A 24,769-nucleotide genomic window follows, 5' to 3' on the forward strand; every position below is an offset into this window, starting at 1 on the left:
AAAATAAAAGAACTACGAAAAATTATAAATTTTTTCCCTCAAAATGTTGAAAAAAAATTTCAATTAAAATAAAAAAATTTAAATATTAAAAAAATGAAAAAATATAAGTTTTAAAATTTCCTTTCAAAAAATGCAAAAAAAAAACTTAAAAATTTTTTATATATACATTTTAAAAGTAAAAAAGAATTAATTAAATTATATAAATTTAAAAATTTAAAAAAATTAAAATATACAAATTTGAAAATTTTCATCAAAATTTTGAAAAAAGTTGTTCAATTAAAATAAAAAAAATTAATACTAAAAAAAAATATGAAAAAATAAAAGTTTCAAAATTTCCTTCAGATAAATCCAAAAAAAAACTTAAAAATTAAAATAATATATATAAATAAAAAACAAAAATAAATTAAAATTATAAAATTGAAATTTTTCCACAAAAATTTGAAAAAAAGTTTCTCTATTAGAATAAAAATTTTGTATATAAAAGAATTAAGAAAAATATAAATTTGAAATTTTCCCTCAAAATGTTGGAAAAAAGATTTTCAATTAAAATAAAAATTTAAATATTAAAAAAAAATTAAGAACAAGTATAAAATACAAAATTTTCTTTCAAAAAATCCAAAGTAAAAAAATAAAAATTAAAAATAATATATATAAATAAAAAAAAATTAAATTAAAAAAGATTAAATAAAAAAATAAATTAAAAAATATTTATTTAAAAAAAACATAAATTTGAATAGAACTAATATTTAAAATATAAATTTTAAACAAACGCAAAAAATACTTAAAGCTAATACTGATTTTATATTAAAAAATATTATTTGTAAAAGGCACACATCAAAAAGACAAACAAAACATTTCAGCTTTCACTCACTAAAGCTCACAATTATTTTGATTCATTTAAGGCGAAAAAAACTAAGTCCCCCAAATGAAAAACTGAAATTATTTCTAATCTCCACCTTCATAGCGCTTTCTCACCTGCCCAGCGCTGACTTTTGTTCCACCCCATTCACTTCTTTTTAAGCACTTCATTTACGCCGTTTCCTGGCATCATTATCCATATACCCTAATCGGCATGCCGACCGCCTGCAGCCGACTACAACCGCAAGCCGCAACAATTAACGCAGGCATTTTTCGTGCAATTATTTGTCACCCGTCGTTTGGGCGATAGAAATCGCAAATATTTTCATAACTAATGTGTGGCTAGGTTTGTGTATGTATGTGTGTGTGTGTGTGTGAAAAGTATAACTCTAAAAGCGCGCTGCCAGGCACTTGAAAGGGTTACTGCGTAGCAATGGCAACACTGCGAGTAATTTACACTGAAGTGCTACAATAACAACAATATGCAACACATTAAAAGTAATAGGTGTAACAGCATCAGCAACAGCAACAACATAATCATTATTATTATTTTTATAGTTGTTTTGATTGTAACTGCGTTTTGCAGCCACCCTAAACTGCTTTGACGCCGAATTTCCTGCACGCTAATGAATTTGTATGAATTTCAATATTGTTTATGGTATGTCATAGACCTGTATATGTTTTATACCCTAAACAAGGTTTATTAAGTTTGCCATGGGGTTTGTAATATTCAGCAGGAAATAAGTATCAGAGACCCTATAAAATGTTTATGTATATGTATACAGGTAAACAGCGTGATCAGCTGAGTCGATTTAGCTATAGTATTTCATCTTCCTGTGGGTCTATCTGTATACATATATGCAAAAAGTTCCTAATTTCTTGAGATATCGATCTGAAATTTTGTACGTGTTCTCTCTTCTATAAGAAGCTGCTCATTTGTTGGAATCGCTGATTTCGGACCACTATAACATATAGCTGCCATACAAACTGAATGATCGGAATCAAGTTTTTATATGGAAAACTCTATTATTTACAGAGATATCTTTAAAAAATTTGGTATGAATTATTTTCCGTGGTAATGCTACAATCTCCCAAAAAATTGTTTAGATCGGATCAATATAGCATATAGCTGCCATACAAAGTGGGTGACCGAAATCAAGTTTTCATATGGAAAAGTTTTTTATTCGAAGAGATATCTACACGAAATTTTCCGTAGATTATTTTTCAAGGCAACTCTACAATATCTCAAGAAATTGTTCAGATCGGACCACTATAGCATATAGCTGCCATACAAAGTGAGTGGCTTAAATCAAGTTTTTATATGAAAAACTTTTTTATTCGAAGAGATATCTGCATGAAATTTAGCATGAATTATTTTTCAAGTCAACTCTACAATATTTCAAGAAACTGTTCAGATCGGACCACTATAGCATATAGCTGTCATACAAAGTTAGCGCTCGAAATCAAGTTTTTGTATGGAAAACTTTTTTATTCAAAGAGATATCTACACGAAATCTTGGACGAATTGTTTCCCAAGACAGCTCTACAATATCTCAAGAAATTGTTCAGATCGGACCACTATAGCATATAGCTGTCATACAAACTGGCCAATCAAAATCAAGTTCTTGTATGGAAACTGTTTTATTCCTTAAGTGTATTAAGGCTTCAGTGCAGTCGTATTCAACTTTTTTCTTGTTTTATCTGTATATATAAGTATATGCATATATACATGTACTTGTGTGCGTGTAATCTTCGCATGCTGCTTCAGAATTGCCCTTATTGAAGCATTTGTAACGTTTATCCTAGATTTCTAATGTCCTTAATGCTTAATGTTTTCATTTGTGGCAACATGAACACACGCACAAAAACATATACAAGCATACACACACATACATACATAAAAATTTTTCTCATCACAGCTCTACTCTCGCCACTGTTCGGCATTTAATGCGTCTTATTTGCTCTAAACCCATATCGAGTCAAAGGCCTGCCGTCCCTGAAGTGCTATTCATAAAACAAAAATAAACGAAAAAGAAATCAGAGCCTTCTACAAAACCGCTACACGCATATTTGTCGAACAATCGAACCCTTTTCGCAGCGCAGCTAGAAAAATTTGTCATAACTAAGTGGCGGGCAATCAAAAATATACACTATAAACGAAACGCTGCAACCCTTTCGCACAAAATTTGCACGCACAACATAAAGAACGGTATCTATATAAATTTACTCCAACATACATTCACACATAGCGGTATTAATGTCGCCACTGTACCAGCAAACTCCTGCTGCATCCCCTTTATTTGCGCTACAATAGCAATAATGCCATACACTTTACGCTCATTGTGCGCATACTTTTGTGACACACTGGTGTCAGTGACTTGTAAGCTGTCAGCTGTTGTGGCGGGGGAGCTTAAGTGTTTTCGAGCAGCATTTGATTGTGTTTAGCGGATTATTTTTGATTTGTTGTAATGTCAGCTAATTACTGGAGCAAGTACGCTTTGCGAGATTATAGGGTGTCTATTGTTTGGGGTAGTGCAGGTGTCTTTGAAGTGGAAGTGCAGCAAAATTCTCTAAATTGAGGAAGCTTATTGTTCGAATAAGCTAAAGTGAGTGATTGAAAAGCTTCACCAACAGTATTTTACAAGCGATATTAGCCAGAACACGTGATATTTGACTCTTTTGTGGTAGATTACTTCTCTAGTCAACAAACTAAATACTCGTACTAATGAAAGAGAACTCGTCATAAGTTCTCTCAGAATACGAACCTCTCAAAATTCCAACGTCACCTACATTTCAAATTCTTTCTTACCACCATATTTATACTTATATTTAGCTAAGTTAACTTGTACTTGGATATTCTAATTAGTCTTTTGCCATTCTACCAACTGTTGTTACAGGCAAGCCCTCATGTCCAATCGCGGGTCCGATTCGGACAAACTCAATCCGACACATGTCAGCAGCTCACGTGCGCCACTGCATTTGGGTCATACCGGTCGACCACCACATCACTTGCATCCGCATGCGGCGCTACACGACAATCAGGCGGACGACGAGGACAAGCTGTTGGATGTGGTCGGACCGCCGCAGAGCCCACTATTGCCTTTGAGTCATTCGTTGCAACAGATGCATGCGCATCAGCAATCCGGTAGGTCTAAATAAAAGTATATTACACAAATATGTATATGCTTGAAGTAAGGTCAGAAGCGAGCTTAGCTCACTTCAGATCGTGCATTCACATTTTTACGCTAGCATTATGCACGCTTCAGCTCACACATTTATTTTCTCATTACCGCCATTTTTTGTTTATTTAATTTAATCTATTCCATTTTTCTAACCAATTTAAAGCCCTTGCAGCCTGGTTCAACCATTTGGCCGGTGCCGGCGATCATGCGAACGAAGAAGCTCTACGTCGTCGCCTACAATCCGACGATGTCGAACGTGATGGCAGCGATTCGAGCTGTTCGGAGAGTGTGGGCGGCAGCACGGGTGGCGCATTCCGGCCCACCTCCTCGGGCAGTCCGAAAGAAGGCGCTGCTGGTAGTTTAAATGCAACTGGCGCATATCCCTCACCGAACATTTCGGTGGGCCCACCGATACACCCGTCGCCGCATCTGTTGCCTTACCTCTATCCACATGGCCTCTATCCGCCACCACATCTGGGGCTGCTACACAATCCGGCGGCAGCGGCCGCCGCCATGAATCCGGCCAGTCTCAATCCGGGCTTGCTGTTCAATGCGCAATTGGCGCTTGCCGCACAACATCCCGCCTTATTCGGACACTACTCAGGACATACGCCCGTCTCACCGCTGCAGGGACTCAAGGGACATCGCTTCTCGCCGTACAGCTTGCCTGGCAGTTTGGGTTCTGCCTTTGATGCTGTTACGCCTGGTTCGAATGCGAATCGCGGTGGCCCGTCAGGCGCTGGAGATGCCTCCACACTGGGACCCGGTAGCAGCGGTCCCGGTAGCAGTATAGAAAATGGACCGCGCAGTTTGAGCTCCAGTCCACGTCCACGTGCCTCATCCAACTCACCGCCGACGCGTCCGATTTCTATGTCACCAACGACGCCACCATCACTGCTGAAGCGGCAGAATTCACCCTCAGAGCTGAAGAGTATCGAGAAAATGGTCAACGGACTGGAAGTGCAACACAATGGTAGTGGCAGCAGCGCTGGTGTGGGCATGGGTATTGGTATTGGTGCGCTGGTTAGCGGCGCTTTAGAGGAGCTGCAACGCAAGACACCAACACAGGTGGATCAGTGACATTTGTTTGATCGAGACGATAACGACCGTTCGTCCGTCATCGATCTCGACGATGTGTGACCGCAAGAGCAGGTTTTCCTGTTGCTTTAGTGGGCTTACAAAGGAGCCTACGCGCATATGTACGCGGTGGCAATGCAGCTAACAAAATGGCAGTCAACATACTACACTGCGACAAAAATATGTCAATTGCTTGTTAGGCTACTAGGCTAAGGCTATAGTGTAGTGTCAGTCTAAGCCTCTACCGCCAATGCACATTTACTTGTCTCTCGTATGTATATAATAATAAGTACGTATGTATATTTAGCTTAAGTAGTATAACAAATAAGCTTGAAAGCGTTTATCTACTTGTTTAAAACTATGTTCCACATATGATCCACACACAAATGTTTACTAAAAAGAGTATTTTCGTGCAAAAATGCGGTAGTTAAACAAAAACAATGTGGCGGCAAGCTTAACAATGCATGCTTGTTTCGTAAAAGTTGGCGTATAACGGTTTGTTTTGAATTTTCATCACATACCAATGCTGTACTACATGTGTTATGTGCGATTTAGTTGTTACATAAAACGTTAAAATAAATTAATTGAATTGTGTGCATTTATTAGATTTTTGGCTTACGTTCCACATAACATCCATAAAAATTTAACACATTTATTTGGCGCAAATGTTTTACTTTTAATTCTACGTTGAAAACATCATAAATTAGTTATGTTCCACATACAATCCACATACGTTCCACACTTTATTTGTTGTTCTACATTTGTTTTAAGCATTTTTTAACTGTTTCAAGTTATGTTTTTGTTTAACTGGCGCATCTGCCTACACCGGTAACTATCTCTGCAAGTATTGTAACACACATAGTTATTTATATAGATTTAGCATTATATAACAGAAAAAATTTTGATTTTTGTACACTTTTGCGTTTTAAATTTAGTTAACTTTTTAAGTTCTTAAACCAAAGAGTTACTTTCAGTGTAAAAAAAATATAATTTTTTTCTAACATACCCTAAAAATACTACCAAAACTTAGTTCATGCTACTTAGAAACTTGCATAAAAATATAATTGTGTTTCATTTGAAAAAAAAGTTATGTTATAACATTTCTCTTAATTGTTCAGCACGTGCACTGTGAAAAATATTTAAAAAACACTTCTCTTTAGCCGCAAATGTAAGTGACTTGCCCCCCAAAACCCCCAAAAAATGCCTAGTAGCTTTAGGAGAGGGCGTGGCGTTCAACATTACACGCTCAGAGTATTATAATTTAACATAGGACATTGTATAAATGTGTAATTTTTTCTGCAAATAATTTTAAAAAATTAAAATATAAAACTAATAGGCGTAAAGGCTTGTATTATTTAGTTAAAATTTTTTAAATGCTAATAATTTGTTTTTGTAACAGTTCAATATGTTCCTCACTTACATGTAATAATGTTTTTAAATGATTTTTTTTTAGTTAAAAATGTTAAATTAAGTTTTAAAAATATGTGAAAAATAAACAACAACACTTTTTCAGCCGAAAAGTGCAACAAATGAATTAAAAAGAAATAAACTGTAAAACAAAATGGGAAAGCAATATTAATTATAGTTAATTAATGCACTGAAATATTAATTAAAAATTACACATTTGTTTGTTTTGCGCTGTTAAGTATTTCGGTGTGCAACAAAGCATAAAAAATTTAAAAAAATTAGTGTTGACAACCGAAAAAAAATTAAAATAGTTTAAAGTAAAAAATGGGTGAAAATCGCTTTTTAAAATGAACACACTGTAATTAACAAAATTAAAAAAAAAAAAATAACAAAAAAAAACAAAAAAAACAAGAAATAACACAGCAATTCAGGAAAAATGCTGAATGTAAAATAAATTAAGAAAAATTAAAAAAAAAAATAAAATAATGAATAAAAACAATTTCTCAGCAATAGCTTAAAAACGAGTATGTGAAGGTACCACCCTTTAAAGTAAAAAAAAAAAATAAACCTAAATGTAGTATATATAAAAACACAAACGTATATAGAGTACACACATACATATATATTTATAAATTCCTATAAAATTTATATATGTATATTTAAAAAATAAATAAATAAATTGATTAGTGTAAAAATGCAGAAAGTCCCACTTATCCTTTGAGTTAATTAAGCGTGAAAGCAGAACACAGTGTATGAAATTAAAAAAAAAGAATATGCATATATATATAAATAAAAAAAATTATTAATATGTACTAAATTAAATGCATATAAATACATACATATATATAAAATTAACAGTAATGTACATAGTTACAATTAAATTTATACATACATATATAAAACTATATATAAATGCATATTGATTAGTAATAAAGACACTTCTACATGAAGCATTAATTAATTAAAAACAAAAGCAATGCAGTTTTATGCTTTGGCAAAATAAAAAAGGATAGCCAAACCAATGGAAAGTAAGTATTTCGTCAATTAGTAAAGGTTTTCGATAAAATATGCACAAAAACGTTGAGAAAACTTGCAACAAACATAATTTCTTAGAAGAAAAATTTCAGATATTTAAAAATATGCAAAATTATATGCATAAAACATATGTTCCACATGCGATCCACAAGCATTTTTGCAGTTTGAGGTTCTACCTAATTCAAACGTTGAAAATGCATATTGTTTGCAAAAACTAAGCATGTTCCACATATGATCCACATGTCATCCACAAAAATTTTTTGTTGCTTGAACCTCTAGCTAATTAAAATGTTAAAAATATATACTTTTTTGCCAAAACGAAACATATTCCATATACGATCCACAAACATTTTTCCAGTTTGAACCTCTAGCTAATTAAAGCGTTGAAAAACATGTTGTTTACAAAAAATAAGCATATTCCACATACGATCCACATGTGTCCCACACTTAAAAATGTGCTAAATCACATTCTTGGCTTATAGTTTCAGTTTTCTATGATATTTTCCAGTAAATAATGACAATAATCAGCTTGAAATCGTGGCGTGATACGGCAGATAGATAATAGCAATTATTATCGAATAAAATAATATAAACAAGAAAATATATTTCTTAATAGTTATTTAACTTTCCGAAAGTAAAATAGTGCATTTTTGCAAATATTTTGACTTACTAACACTGATTTTTGCACGCAGCATTAATATCTCTATCTAATTCCTACTAAGCTATTAAGCTCTCTCTTACCCACTCTACCGACAAATGCTGCTGTGACACTCAAATACAGCAATAAATGTTTGATTAGCATCAGTTGTTGTAACAGCTATGAAAATCGAATAACAGCAATAAACTAACAAAAGTTACAGCCTGCACTCCCCAGTAAGAGCACTGCAATTGACACACAATTTTTTTGGGCTGTGACAAATTGCAACAACGCGCAGCAGCGTGCGCTTCGGTCACTCAGGGTCGGGTCAGTGGCTGACCCCTGCAAACGTAGCTGACCGTTAGAGCTACTAATATATACATACATATGTATATTTTACTGCTGCTGGTGTAACTGCTGTAGCTGAGTGTGGCATGTGGCACATGTGCCTTGGCTATAAATGCGGCTAACTTTCATTAATTCTTTGGGGGTGGCATTGATAATCGCACGAGCGCATTGGGACCTCATCGATTTTCGACTTGATATGCAGTCAATGTGTTGCGATTGTCTGCGGCTGTCAATTTCAAAAATTATAAACAATTTATTGCATGAGAGTGGAGTGTAGAGCGTGTGAAGAGGGTGTAGAGGGTGAGGGTTAGAGCATTTAGTGGATATGCGAATGCACTTTAGTTGATAAAGTTATCAAAACAAGACACAGGCACAAACACAAAAAAGGAAAATAAATGTGAGATGTGTAGCGGTAATTACGAAGGGATGTGCAATGAAGTGACAAAAAGACAGGGTGTGAGGGCAAAGGACCTAGAAACTACTTAGTGTAGATGCAGGCAATTGAAATACGTGAAGTGCATTTAATTTTGTTGTCGTTTAGAGTGGCATTGTTCTTATACTCATTGGTTGCAAATAGTTATTTTTAGTATTGGGAAAGGGATGGTAGAAAATTTTAGTTAATAAAAAAAAAAAAAAAAAAAATTTTAAATTAAAACAAAAAAAAAAAATTTTTAAAAAATTTAAAAAAATAAAAATTCGGAAAAAAATATAGTCTGAGTTTTCCCGTAAATTTTTTATACCTTCGAATTCTCCCCACTTAAAAAACGTTATGAAAATTTCGATCTGGCAACACCAAATATTTTTTTAAATTTTCTCTTTTTGAATGATTTTTTTTATAAATATTTTTCCACTTTTTCTTTTTATTAACATTTTTTACACATACTAATTATTTTGCTAAAAAAATTTCCATCTGGCATCACCTAAAGAAATTTTCTTTTTCTCGTTTTTAATGATTATAATTTTTTTTTTGTAATTTCTTCCTAAACCAATCAATTTAATTTGCCTAAAAAATCATCAAATATTTTGATCTGGCAACCCCAAAAGATATTTGTAGGTTTGCTCTTTTTGAATTATTATGTTTTCTTTTTGTAAGTAAATACTTTTTGTACCATTCAATTTATTTTGTCAAAAAATTCATCAAATATTTTGATCTGGCAGCACCTAAAGGATTTTTAATTTTTATCTTTTTCTGTGTTAATGTTTTTTTAGTAAATATTTTTAACCAACCAATTTACTTTACCTAAAAAATTGTTTAAAAATGTCAATCTGGCAACACCAAAAAATTTATTGTAGTTTTATTTTTTTGTTTTTTTTTTCTTGTAAATATTTTGTTAGCCACCAATTTATTTTGTCTGAAATATTAATCAAAACTTTCGATCTGGCAACTCCAAAAAAATACTTTGAGTTTTCTTTTCGTACATGATTATACTTCTATTTTTTGAATATTTTTTTATCATTCAGTAATTAATTTTGTCTTAAAACAATAAAAAATTTCGATCTGGCAACACCTTGATTTTTTTTGTAAGTTTTCTTACTGCACGATTATGATTTATTTTTTGGAACTACTTTTTCTACCACTCAATTTATTTTGCTTATAAAATTAATCCAAAACTGCAATCCGGCAATACTATAAATATATTTTAGAATTTTATCTATTTTTTAATAACCCTTGAAGCTATAAGAAATGCACCTGTAATGCTTTGGCGCAGCCTAGAATAAAGTTTTTTTTCTTTTTTTTTTAATTTTCGAAATGACTTTTTGACATTTTCCACCAATTGACAGCTGTCAGCAAAAATTTTAATTTTCATTTTTATGACTTTGTTGATTTTATGCCTGATTATATACACACTACACTACACTACACTACGTAAATAAATAAGTAACGCATTATTAATTGTCTTAACCCTTTCAGCGCGAACATTACACCCCGCCTTCCCCGCAGTACTCAACGAAGTCAATAGTGGGTACTAATGCCTCAAAAATTTATTATTCTTTTCTGCTGTGGCCAATGCGTGACAAAATATGCTTAGCAGCGCAGCGGGCGCATATTTACTGTTAGAAACACAAATACAAAAAAACAACAGCAACAACAACTATATTGCAAGAATAACTCAAACGAAGCAGCTGTCTGGAGTTTTCCAACGAAAATGCTGCCTTTAACCCCATTATGGTGGTTTTTACTACTCATATTCTTGCTTTTATTGTTGTTGTTTTTTTATGATCACCACTTTTCACGCATTTATGTAAGCACTCAAATACAATTTGTTTGCGCGCCTAAATGCGTGCTAGACTAATTCACAAATCATGCCGACAAATGTAGGTGTTTAACCCTTTGCGGGCTAACTGTCAACCCACCCCCTTCTCTCACTCGATACATGTTCTATATTTATTTATTTCGTATATTTCTGCCATGCGTGCGCATTTTTGTTGCTTTTCTATTGCCTTTAGTACAAATTTTTCATTGCTCTGGCTCGTTGTTGTTGTTGTTCTATTACTATTCAAAATTTATGCATCGCTTGTGAATGTTTGACAGTCGCAATGACATCGACTTGTAGCAATTTGTTAGCTACAACTTATTAATGCGGGCGGTTACACTTGATTTGTTGAGGTTAAACTTTGCCGCAAGCTCATTTCGTGCCTCTTCGCCCCCAGCCTGTGGGGAATATCATTTGACATGTCCATGTCTGCGCTGAAAATGTGCTAATGTATCGAAAATTTATGGTGAAATGCGTTTGCTGACATGACGGAGTCACTAACTTTTTATGATTTATATACTCTGGCAAGGTGGAAATAACAGTGGGCGGGGGAAGGGGTTGAAAATAGCGTGGAAAGAATCAGTCAAATGAAGTCAGAAAATATTTTAGCAGAAATATAGCACTTTTTATAGAATTTGGCAGCTATTTTTAGCATTTGTAATAATAATTTCAAAAAAGCTCCAAAGCACGGCAAAGCTTTCACAATTTTATAATCAGTCAATGGAAATAAAAAATATCTGAGCAAAACTATAGCTATCTTTATAAAATTTGGCGATTATTTGTAGCATTTCTAGTAACAATTTAACAAAAAGCTCCAAAGCACATGGAAGCTTTTACACTTTTATAATCAGTCAGAAAGTAAGAAAAAGCCTGAACCAAAAAATAGTTCTCTTTATTAAATATGGCAGCTATTTTTGGTATTTTAGTAGTAATAATTTAAAAAAAAAAGCTCCAAAGCACAGCGAAACTTTTTTCAATTTCATGATCAGTGAGGAAAAATATAGCTCTTCCGCTAGAAATTGCAGCTATTTTTGACTTTTCTAAGAGTATTTTCACAAAAAGTTCGAAGGCATATCGAAGCTTTCAAAGCTTTTGTAATCAGTCAAAAAGTAAGAAAAAGTCTAACGAAAAATAAAGCTCTTTTTGTAAAATGTGGCGACAATTTGTATCATTTCTAGACGTAATTTACCAGAAAGCTCCAAAGCACAACGAAGCTTTCACAATTGCATAATCAGTCCAAAGAAATAATAAAATATATTAGCAAGAATATAAACAACTTTATAAAATTTGTTAACTTTTTTTCAGCATTTCTAGTAGTAATTCCACGAAAAGCTCCTAAGCACATTGAAGCTGATATCATACTTGATTTTCCAAAAAATGTCTGAAAATTGTATATATTTGGCTAATAAAGCTAAAGCTATAGCTAATTTCAATGAATATTTTTTCATTAAACATAAAGCTCCAAGGCATGTTGGTTATCGTAAAGCTTTCACACCAATTGAATAACATTTAAACAAAAAAATATCAAATTTAATAAATCTATATATTAATTTTTTCCAATACTCATAATCATTTCACAAAAAGCTCCAAAGCACAGAGCTTTCACGGTAATTTTACTATAAAACTGCAGCAAACAAACAGAATAAAATTTTATAGGATTTAGCACTTATTTTTGACATTTTTAATATTGATTTTACAAAAAGCTTCAAGGCACATGGAAGCTTTTACACCAATTTCGCTATAAATCTGCAGCTAATCTGGGCTAATAAAGCTAAAAATATTGCTCTTTTTACAAAACTTTACCGATATTTTCGGTATTGTTAATAATCATTTTGAAAGCTTTCATAAAATTTTCAATAAAAAAGTGAAAATTATATGCTTTGCCTACTTAGAAATTGCTAGCTATAAATTTAGCTCATTATAGTTCAGTGTTTCTATAATTTGTTTTTACAGAAAGCACCAAAGGCTTATCGGGTATGTTGAAGCTTTCACAAAAAAATTGTTAAAAGCTGATGAGGATTACATTTTTTGGCTAGGAAAGTAAAAATTTACAATTGGATAGTAATTTTAAAAATTTCTAATAATAAATTCATAAAAAGCTTTAAAGCATAAAGAAAATCGTTGAAGCTTTCACATAAATTTCGTTATAAAACTGTTGAGAATTACATGATAGATATTATCTCTAATTCCACTCATACTTTTGACAATCGAACTGAAGTTCTCAAGCTGTTACGCCTCAAAATTCCCCTAGAAAGCATAGTACGTTAAAAGGCAGCTCAAGATTATCGGTCACAAATTGGATTAAACACAATTTGAGGGATTAAAGATTAAAATTCAATAATCCAAAAACACCCGCAAAATTTAAACGGAAGTTCAAGGTATATAGCCAAAGGGTTAGCTTAAGGTGTTTTACACAACACCAAATTCACCCGATGCTTATCGGATACACTAAACGCGTGTTAAATTCGTTAATCGCACAGCGAGCTCTGGCTAATCGCTTCGGACTATCGATTGTGGAACGTGTTTAAATGTATTTGCCGCAAGTTACTGCGAAAAAAAAACTGTAAACTTTCACTTCTTACCGCCAAAATATGGAAATTAGGGTTTTGCGCGCGACTGAGTGTGGCGTGTAACGACGACCGAACGCGTTTGTGACTCGCGTTTCGCGGCTTATCGCGAAATTTGGCACTTACAGCATTTTTAGCGCTAATCCGCACCCCACCCCACGGCAGTCTGGTTAGCCATTTACCACTTTTTAGCCTTAGCACCTTTAGCTTTGTACGCTTTAGGGCGCGAGTGGCTCATTAGCTCGTGTTGCACGTCGCATGCGATTAACAAATCCATCGTTTCTCCCACCGCCGCCGCCGCATAATTGTAATCGCGTGGGTGGCAACTATGCTTTAATTTTCGGCTTGATGGCCATCACGAGCGTAATAATTGGTTATAAAAAGTGGCGGTAGCAAAGAACGCCGCAAAGAAACCTGCAAGTAGCGGTTGGGTGGAAAAACTTATGAGCTTTGAAAGTTATATTTTTGGCAGTTAGTTGAGCCACTTTGCCGCACACTTGGACCACCGACCAAAATAAGGTGCGAATTTATTGTTGTATCGGCATTGTATGGCCGCCACCTGGTATTTGGCACCTAACTGCTTGTTTCTAAATACTTAGAGCTTAGCGGAAGTGGCGGTGTGCGAGCTGGGTGGCTGGGTTGGTTTGACAAAAGCGCCGGCACTGCTTTGTTTTTGACGCACCAGTTAGTGTTGGCTACTTCACTTTAATTAGGCGCCTAATTAATGCCTTTCTTGGTGAGAGAAATTTTTTTATTATTTTCGACTAACCGCCATACAAAACTAGTATACGTAAGAAGTACTCTTAGGAGCTCGCCAGTTTACTTTGCAAGTCGATTAAAGTAGTGAAACTTATGGAATATGGATAAAGTAGAAACATGTGGAACAAAACTTCATTCAAGTTTCACCTAGTATTTCCATATGTGATGATCTGAGGACTTCCCATTCCATGGCTCTGCAGTGCCACTGCAAACTTCGTCCTTCATTTCATTCAGATCAGATCAGTGATGAGAGGAAACCAATTATTATCACAGTCAAGAGCTCATCAGTATATTCAGGAACTTCAAAAAGGCGGATCTAGCTCAATATTTCCACCGTATGGTAACCTTATACCCTTAAAACCGCTACAGAGCTCGGTTACCAAACGAACACCAGTGTTTAAAAATATTTGCTTTGAGCTCCTGAGGTCTTCCTGCGAGTTTAAGACCTCAAATTCAAATTGAAGTCTAAAGAAGCTCAAGTTAGTGCGAAACCCGAGGAATCCGATTGCTGGGAGCCTTATCAGTCACACACTCTCGCTGTTTTGTGCATGGATGGTCTTTGAAGATTCCACAAATCGTTGGTTTCAAGTTAGAAAATCAAGCGTAGGAGACTGAAAATCCATTTCCACGACAGTCGGGTCTCCGTAAACGGAACGAACACAGATTTTTCGTACGGTCAAGGACTTTCAACCCGGCAGCGTTCTTCCCCTACAATAACAACTTAATACGTATGCGAAAATATGATGTAAAGAATAGGACAACTAAACAGATCTGGAGTTGGTCTGTTGAAAAAGGCAGTTAAGTTCTTAAGTTCGAGGTTTTTCTATTGTCATAGCATGAAGCTTTCCCGAAAATAATTCTTAGGAAAACTGGTTTTATTAAATCTCTTGGATAACCGTAAGACCGTGTCCACCCTGGTTAAGTATACACGACTGTAGTTGGAATAAGTGAGTCCGTTTACTGTCTGTGACTGTGGTAGGAATGGATGGATCGGCTTTATAAAGTGATCTTATAAATTGCGAAAAGAAATTCCAAGACCGTCATTGAAAAACAACTAAAACCTTACTTCCGAAATTGCAATGATCTTTTGAATGAGGAATACTATAAACATAAGGCGAACTCTTTGAATAAAGAAGAAGAAATAACTCGTATAAAATACAGAACTTAGAGGAACCTTTTAGAAATGTAGAAAGCTACATTGATAGTATAAGATACTTGTACTAACACTTCAGGCACTTAGAAGCCAAGATCTTGAATTTAACTGCATAACTTTGAAGAACCAAGAAGCCTTTGTAAAATATTTTGAAACCTACGCGGTTGTTAAGAAATAAGTATACTCTACTGTGTCTACTTTCTAGCGAAGGTTTGAAGCGGTTTTAGGCAGAGATCTTAGTGATAGAAGAATCTATGCAGAAATTTGAAGAATTCTTTTGAACACACTTTGGAAAATATTTTGAAACCTTCACGGCTATTAAGGAATATATAGTATATACTCTAAAAGGCCTTCTCTCTAAGTAGCAAAGGTTTGGGCCGGTCTTAGAGATAAAGGGATCTATGCGGAGGTCTTAGTGATAGAAGATCTATGCAGAGGTAGTTCTCTTAGCTGTCTTAGCTCATCTTAAGGTCTTATCACATCCTTTCTCTCGGCTTGGTTGGAGTTAGTGAGTGCATGACGCTGGATGAATTGAAGTCTTGAACCGGATAAGAAAAATAACAATAATTACGATCGAGAAACGTATTTTGAGAGCATAAAAAAGAAATTTTATCTATGTACACACCTCCGCAGTCGTTAATGAACTTGCTCAAGCATTTATTGGATTCTCAAAACTGCTCAAGAACTCAACTTAGAAGTTGGGATGTGATTTTCGCCTTGTAAAGCTCTTTAGTGGCAAAAATATGGAGCCACAGACCAAAAAAAACTAAGTTTGAAGAGAATTTTAGACTACTATTGAACCACTTTCCGATTTCTTGACTTCACAAAGCTTTGCAGAAACACTTATCAACTGCTGGGATGTGATTTTGAAAAGCTCTTCATTGGAGTAAAGATAGAGCCACAAACCAAGTCAAAGTAAGCTTTATTAAAATATTGGTTTCAGATTGAACCATTCGGGGATTTTTGTCTTCAAAGAGCTTATCATAAGCGCTTATGAGTTGCGGGTTCACAGTTTGAAGCTTGTGTAACCTTTCAGCTACGCAATATTGAGTTGTAGGTTAAAAGCTCGCATAGATTAGAGTTATGAGTGGAAAGCCAAAGTCTAAGATACTTCATAAATATGGCCATATGCTGTCATTAATATATACAATTAGCTTTGAAACTTCATTCTTAGAGTAGCCTAATGCGTTGGCGGAGTTTTTGGACCGTTACAAATGCAATAAATATCAATAAATAACAACAAAAACAACAACAGCCAAACAAAATAGACAAAAAAGGTTCCAAAAATGCCAAAAAGTGGACCAAAATTTCTTCCGACTTCCATAAAAAAATGCAATAAATTTGAAAGGCGCAAATTGCACTAGCTGCCGCACAACTAACTGTAAAAAAAAAAAACAAAAAGAAGCCACTTCGCTTGCTGTTGCAATGACATTTAACACTCAATTGATTAGGAAATTTATGACTTGCTCAGCTGACAAAGCATTAACGCTGCGCGCACTACCGCGCAAAACGCACCGAAATATGTATATGTATGTATGTGTGTGCGTGTGGTTCAACCACCAGCGCAAGTGACAGTGTGACAGGCGGCTAGCAGAGTCAGTTGGTCGCCTCGCTGTGTGTTTTCTATGCGTCAATTGACCAATGAAGCGTGCTGTTTAGCAGTTAATTCAATTTGTGTGAGTGTAGGTGTGTGTATGTGTGCATGTATTAGTGGGTTGACAGTTTTTTTGAAGGGATGCTAATGCTTTTGTTGCAATGAAAATGTGAAAGATTGCTTGTATTAATGAATAAAATTGCTGCGCCTGCAAATTAAACGTTTAACCCAAAGTGACGTAGTAAATTACAACAAAAAAACCGAGTGGACTCATAAAGGGCGAGGTTGTAATTAATTAAAATTAAGTTTTACTAATTTTCAATTGGTTTTTAATAGATGATGGGTGTGAAAAAGAGCAATACTGCTCTATAAAAGACGTAAATTAAGTCAAAGCAACGGTAATCGGAGTCCGAGCTTTCATTGTTTGACCGATAAGAGTTACCGCAATGTCGAAGGAAAGTCAGAGAAAGACTTCGAACAACCAGAATTCTCAGTTGCTACATATAATACATAAGACTGATGAACTCAAAACAGACTAATAAACCCAACAAAGTCCAAAATAGACGATAGAAAGACCCAGCTGTACTTAACTGGAGTTTCAGAGGCTTAAAATGAGGTTACGTTAATTGAGCTCACCTTTAAAAGAACCTATCTTCGATAACGAATATTGAAAACTGCATACTAAACCCAAAGACCGGACCTCGAGATCCGAAATTTTTACCACTAATGATTTTGGACAACGGAACCGAACCGAACCGTACACAACTGGCACAAATTATGATCTAATGCTGTAAAGATCACCAATCCTAGAGGTCCGGTACGAGACTTTACCAATAATCGGGTCTATGTAAACGGAACAGACCACGGAACCAAACCGAACCCCGCACAGCCGACAACAATTTTGCTCTATTGCTGTAAAGAGAACAAAGACTAGAGGTCTGGTCCGAGATTTTTCCAATAATCAGGTCTATGTAAACGGAAGAGGCCAGTCAAGAACCGTCAAATCAGCGACTACTACTGTGAAGGGAACAAAAACTAGCGGTTCGGTCCGAAATAGGCCAATCTTACAAATAATCGGGTCTATGTAAATGGAACAGACCAATCAAGCACCGTTAAATTGACGACTATTACTGTAAAGAGAACAAAGACTATTGTACTACTGTGAAGAGAACAAAAACCAGCGGTTCGGTCGGAGATCTTACGAATAATCGGGTCTATATAAACAGAACATACCAGTCAAAGACCAACGGCTGACGAGTTGATTGAAATTAGATCATGAATAAGGAAGCCAAGCGCCTACTAATCCGATTTTTCATTCCCTGCAGGCATTACTGGCGAAAGCCGGGCCCCCTGAAACTCAGACCGGATAGCAGTAAAGGCAGACTGCAGGTATTTTAGAAAACTGTTTAAGTTGCTGCTTCAGCTCGTATAATTCCATGAAAAAGTTAAGACATATTAGTGAGCTGAAAGCTAAATCCAACAGGATGAAATTAATAGTTTATAGTTGGCTGGGTAGGTAAAATGTAGACTAGAGGTTGAGGTCATCTGATTGTATATTGGCTGTCTTCAGCTTGATCGACTAAGCGAACCACAGGCTGTCCTCAATCTCCTGGAATCCCTCCAGATATAAGTCCATCAACGACGGCAATGGAAACTGTGACAACGTTAACGAAATCGTGGTTTTCGGAGGTAGTGGAAGGAAAATATGAATTAAACCACATTTCCTTTTTACGTTCGAGACTTTTAAATACATCAACGAGATCTGCAGCTTTCCAATTTTTGGTCGATCTTACGTTAGTATTCATGTTTTGGAGACCTAAGACTGTATACTAGGTCTCAGTTTTGCGAAATACCACTGCGTGATAGCCAGAGTTGCGATATAAGAGAAGCGGTCCTGAGATTCTTCCGGTTCTTAGAGCGAGATCACACGTAAATCCAATGAAAATCAAAAAGTGCGCGATGAAGCTTCCAAAAGTCCGAATTCGAAGCGATGCTTTCTTTTTGGAGCCACAATATATCAGGCTAATTCTGGAATAGGGATCTGACTTAAGCGAAATACTACTAGGTGATACTTAGTAGTTCATATTTGGGATGGTTATGAGCCTTTAACTTCCAAGGACCGAATCCGATACTATAGCCTTTAACTTCAAAGGACCGAATGTTAATCCAATTAATATTTCTTGAAAACGAGGAAGATCCATTCAGTCCTAAGTCTGCGATCACACCAGAATCTGATGAATTCCAATACTGTAGCCTTTAACTTCCAAGGACAAAATGTAAATTCAATTAAAATTTCTCGAAAATGAGAAGGAACTCAAGCAAAATCATTTTGACTACCAAAAAAACGTCATAAAGAAAGAACGTTCATCGCATAGTATGAAATATCTCGTCAGACATGGAAAATATGTCTTCCAAATTGTGCTTCTTCTAATAATCATTATTTATGCAGAGTGAAGTAATACAAAAAGCGCAACACCAAAAATGTCCTTGCGACCGTGACACAAAAGACAAACGCGTGATTGAACCTCCAGCACGTCCTTCTGCCTTTGTAGTATGAGCGAAAGGCTCAAAGGCTGAAAGCTTCACGTGAACTCGGCGGTCTCACACAATGTTTTGCGGCCGGCTGACGTGTAGTGTAATGTGTATACCAAAGACGTAAGTAGATTTGCGGACACACGACATGAATGATGCCTTGAATAGTTGAATAGATGCGCGTTTGGCATGTGAGTTATGTTAGGCTAAGAGCGGGCAAGGCATCACATATGCAGCCAGCAGTACCTACAAGCGCACTGGCGCACAACGTTAAAACGCTTAGTACGACAGTGCTTCATAGTTGACAGCAACGCCCTACGAGGAAAGCACTAAGCGTAGGAAGGAATACATATGCAACACTCACAAGCTGCTGCGGTGTTGACCTTTTTCGGGTTGACTAGCCGACACTCACCGTTCGCGCCGTTGCTGTCGAGCTGAGCTTCCGTCTAACCAACTACATAACACGAATCGCCCGGGCTTCTTGGCATCGCAGCTACTCTCAACGTCTGTCGCAATTGTCGAGCTGGACATATGTGACACAAGCTCCCTGTCTTCATAACTCTCCGCATCGTTCCGGTTTGTCTACACATTTTGGTCACATATCCATTTTGTTTTTATTTAGTCGCCTTCGTCTTCGTTTGCGGCACGGAAATTTGACGCAAAGCGCATTCCCAGCACGCCTGAATGCATCCGGTTGATATCCTTTAGACACACAGTCGCTACCGCCCGCAAGCATGTCTACATATTCATTGGATTATGGAGATGTACTGCGCCGGGCATGCGAGTGTACATATGTGTGTGTGTGTGTAATTCGTAGTCAATTCCATTTGCCCGGCCATCTTGTGATGGAGCAAAAAATATTACTATAGAGTTATATGCGGACAAATCGGGGTTGTGTAGAAATTTCGAGCTTGCCTTTGTGGAGTGGTCCTGACAAAGCGCAAATAATTTACATGTGCAGCGGAGACACATACGCCGCGCGGGCAGTTGTCACAGCAAATCCTTGAGTTATGTCTGTTTGTATGTGGTTTTGGCCATTTTGTCGGTTTTTGGCTAAGCCATCAAATCACTTTGCATTTCAACTACAAGCTAAAAGCCAGACCTGCTACCCGCTCACCAACTGCGGTACATACCGGCAATGAGACTCAATGAAACCCAGTGGGATATTACGACAGATGAGGGAATGTTTGTACTGGAGACCGAGCAAACTTGTTTCAGCGGCAGTCCGCTTCCAAAAACCTGACATATGTGGCTCACGCCGAGATAGAAACTAAAAGGATGTCGAAGTAACAAACTGCATCGATCCTTAAGAGTTGGGGACACCACAACCGACAGCTTAATATGGAACACTAAAGTGGATTTGAGTCAAAGGGAGGAAGTACAAACTTTTTATATGAAACTCGGTGCATTAACGCCGACTGAAAATTTCGCAAAGCTACAATTGCCGGCCAAAAAATGTCGAGATAACCGACAGCTCAAAAATGTATAGCATAACTGAAGGCTCAGAGACATAGAATCCATAGAGACAAAGAATCCTCAAGTTTACCTTATAAAACAATTAAAACTATTCCTTCTCTGCACCCTTTCCTCCCTGACTGTTTCCTAGGTATTTATCCAAGGACTTCTAACTAATTGTTGCAAGACCAGGACCAAGGCCAGACCGGCGTCAAAATCTTATGGATAAACACACCGGAAAAGATCATACACAAGAGATCAGAAATAGGGAGCGAAACTCAGTGTCAAATATGTAAATTTTAGGAATATCTTTATGGATACCGATACACGGCAGCTCGTGCACATCTGGAAATATGGGTTCGAAGGAAGCATAAGATACTATTCAAGAAGAGAAATGGAATATGTAATTTGGGTCGAACTCGTGTTGAAGCACTGAGTTGGGTAGATATTAGCTACTATCCATCTCCGAAGCACAGTCTTCTTTCGAATTCCGAAAATTCATAAAGTTCCAAAGACGAAAGAGGGATGTAAGGCTGAGATTCATCTGTCTACTATTATTTCTAGGGTATATTTACATTGCGGTGACCCAAAATCAGCAATTCTAGCTTTCCAGTTTCCACGTGACAGTCTCGTTTCGAATCAAGGAACTTGAGTTCAACCTCTTAGGAATGGAACCCAACCTCTTGGGACTGTTAATACTAAAAACTCCATTTCTGTGATTATAGATTACGATAAGGGAGCTACATCTTCGTGACTGCGACTTCCGTCAAACTTAAAGTTAAAAGTCTAGAACCGGCCGAAAACTGAATCCGTGCTGCGCATTGACTAGGTCTTTTGGGACGTCAGCTATTTAGACTTTATGAGATTTGAAGAGATTCCTATGTCTGTTAATACCTTTTCGATCTATGCGCTTCTTGATAACTAAAAATTATAGACTTGCTACCCATAATCTCGGCCCGGCAGCCTTGTTTCGAACCAAAGAAGAATTTAAGGTATAAGGAACGATGGTTTGAGTTCGCAATTAAACTCAGATCGCCAATTCGGCGGAAAAGGACTAGAACAAAAGACGAAGATATATAAATTCACGACTTTACGCCGAAATTCGGAAATCATAGGCTCGGTTAAATCTCAACTGCGTTGCTTGCGAACCAAGTCTCCTCAGATATCCGTTCTCCGAACTACATGCAGTTCCTAAAGACGTCTACTTTCGAAGCAAAGGATCAAATTTTCACGTGAATAAGACAACTGAGCTCGTGCTCATTTTACCAGCTTGTTATCCACTGGGTCCCTGCTACGTAACTCCGCTAAGCATCCATATGGTTTCCACCAAGCGCCTGCTGGCATTTCACGTTGGCCAAAATCGAAATGCGTACAGAACACGCAGCCAAACGCACACATATACGCGTCTAAACACGTACAAACCCGAACAAACTGAGGCGCAAATGGCCAAAAACCATCAGCGTGCCAACAACACACACACACTGACACGGAGATAACGGTGCGTAATTTACAAAACACAGTCAGTACAACCGTTATGCTGCAGGATGGATAATAGTTAGTGCACAGGAACGTGCAACACAGCAGCAGCACGGCGGCAGCGGCATGTATGACCGGACGGACGACGGACTGACCGTGTATGAATGTACACGAACGTCGTTCGGTCATTAACTATGCACATGCGGGAATATTTCGTGCGTCAACGTCAACGACAGCGGCAGAGGCCGGGGTCCGGGCTGCTGCGCGTGTGGCAAGCACTCTTGTGTGTGGGTTAAGGGCATGTGTGTGTGTGTTTGTAATATGTGGGTGAGAGTGTGTGTGTCACTCGAATTTGCTTGCTTGGTGATTTCAACGGAAATGGAACTCTGAATTGTGTAGTGAAGTGAAGTGAATTGAATGGAATTGAATTGAATTGGCGCTGCGGCACCGACTCCGGTTGCTGTGGTGGCTAACAACACAGGGATCACACAGCGTTGCTGCCGAATACTCGCTATCTCTCCATATGGCTTTGCGTGTGTGTGTGTGTTTGTGTGCATGTGTGCGCATAGAAGGCATTTTAGCATTAAGCAAATTGCCAAAATGTACTCACCAAGCCGCAACCATCAACATCACAAACATGCCACAAAATCCCCACGCACCGCTGCCAACCGCTGCTAACCTCCGTCACGTACAAGTGCACACACACACACACAGCAAGGACTTCTTGTGCCCGCATTGTATCCATCAACACGTTCCCCTCCTCCACCGCCTACAACCAGCTATACATCAAGCGCCATCACCATTCACCAATGACCACATCACTCACCAACATTCATCAGCATCACTCAGCTAGTCAGTTGTTCAGTCATTCAATGTGTTGCCACATGTCTTGACCAGCGTCCGGAATTGCACACTCACACACACCCAAGTACAAGCATGTGTGCGTCACTGACACGCCCACTTTGTGCCCGTCACTGGCGTTTAGCTACGTGTGTAAATCTACATCTTCTCGGCTTGTGCATGAATCGCTACCCCTCTTCGTCTCTATATTATCACAGTTAAGCCAATAATTTCTCGTATGCGCATATAACGGTACGTGCTTGTCCACTTCATTGCTCCAATTGCATGGCATTTTTGTGCTTTCCAAATGCAAATGCATGTACTTAAATAAATTTACATGAAGATGGCGGAGGCGTCAAGTAGTGGAAGCTGGCAGCATTTTGTCAAACTTCAAGCTTGCTAAGTCGCTGAAGTGGAGTGAGAGTTTCAGTGCTAACACTTTAAAGTGTCCAACGCAGCTTAAAATCCGTTCGATGAGTTGGAACTTTTCTAGTTTACGCCGTTAAGAGATCACAACTTCAACTAAATCCGTTCACCGCCTACTTTTCAGCACAGTATCTCTTAAAATCTGTTCCGAAAACTTGAACAGTTCTAGTTTATATGGATCACAGCTTCGACCCAATCCATCATCGTTTAGTTTTTTCTATATCTTTATAGTTTATCGTCACACAACTGCCTAAATCGGTGAATCGGTAAACTTTCCTGCACGGTATCTCTTAAAGCCGATTCCAGAAGCTTTAGCTGTTCTAATTTCAACACTCAAGAGCTCACAGCTTCGACCCAATCTATTCACTGCTTGCTTTTTGGTATATCTTCTTAGCTTCTTATCACACACCAGCCTGAATCAATAAACTTTCCAACAAGGTTTTTTATGAAAACCGGTTCCAGAAGATGGAACTGTTCTAATGCGCACAATTATGAGATCACAACTTCGCCCCAGACCGTCACCGCTTACTCCTTTCTATATCTTCTAAATTTCTCGCCACACGTATCCCAAAATCGATTTTATTGTTCAGCTGCTTGAAGTCCTTTGTTTACAATCCAAATAGCACTTGATCTGTACTCTGGTTGGACTTGAGGCATCTCTGTAAGCCCTCTTCTTAAATTTGATTCCGCTGAGGCCAGCCATCCGCTTCTATGGTTACTTAGTCTGTGGTCAGTATCTGAGATCATTTGGTTTGAGTTTGAAATCTGAGGTATTCGTTTCTTAGTTTCAAGTACACCGAATACTCGGAACATTGCTGTCAAGCCCTCTATAACTTGGTTCCCCTGAGTCCAACTATCAGGCTCCGTGCCCATTCATTTAAGTGAATTCTTTGAGGTGTATTTGTTTGAGTCTCGAATATAGCCTTTCTGAATACTTCTATCCGCCTTTTTTAGTGCTTACGGTTAGCAGAACATATGCAGATCCAAATTCAGTTGCAGCTTCGGAAAAAATGGTCTCACACTTTTTGATCTCTTGGTTTTTCCCCCAACTACTGCTCTAAGTCATCTTCTTGGTTGGACTAGTATATGTATTGGTCCATATATCGAAGAAATGTTTAAATTATACCAATAAAATATGCTCTTCCCGCAAGCTTAAGGTTGAAAGTTT

The 24,769-nt window shown here is 37.0% G+C and overlaps 1 protein-coding gene across 4 annotated transcripts in view; it reads left to right on the forward strand.

The window, feature by feature from the left end:
* The window catches only part of LOC105232240 (optomotor-blind protein), a 260,277-nt gene extending 253,012 nt beyond the window's left edge, over nucleotides 1–7,265 (forward strand). For 2 of the 4 annotated variants that reach the window (XM_049455102.1, XM_049455103.1), the window contains exons 7-8: nucleotides 3,747–4,003; nucleotides 4,204–7,265. In XM_049455102.1, coding sequence (XP_049311059.1) covers nucleotides 3,747–4,003; nucleotides 4,204–5,120 — 1,174 coding nt within the window. In that variant the 3' untranslated portion in view covers nucleotides 5,121–7,265. The remainder of the gene's footprint in view (nucleotides 1–3,746; nucleotides 4,004–4,203) is intronic. The other 2 variants (XM_049455106.1, XM_049455105.1) reach the window with 2 other exon arrangements.
* The last annotated feature ends 17,504 nt before the right edge of the window (nucleotides 7,266–24,769 follow it).

The sequence above is a fragment of the Bactrocera dorsalis genome, chromosome 4 (assembly GCF_023373825.1).
Source record: "Bactrocera dorsalis isolate Fly_Bdor chromosome 4, ASM2337382v1, whole genome shotgun sequence".
NCBI classification, from domain to species: Eukaryota; Metazoa; Arthropoda; class Insecta; order Diptera; family Tephritidae; genus Bactrocera; species Bactrocera dorsalis.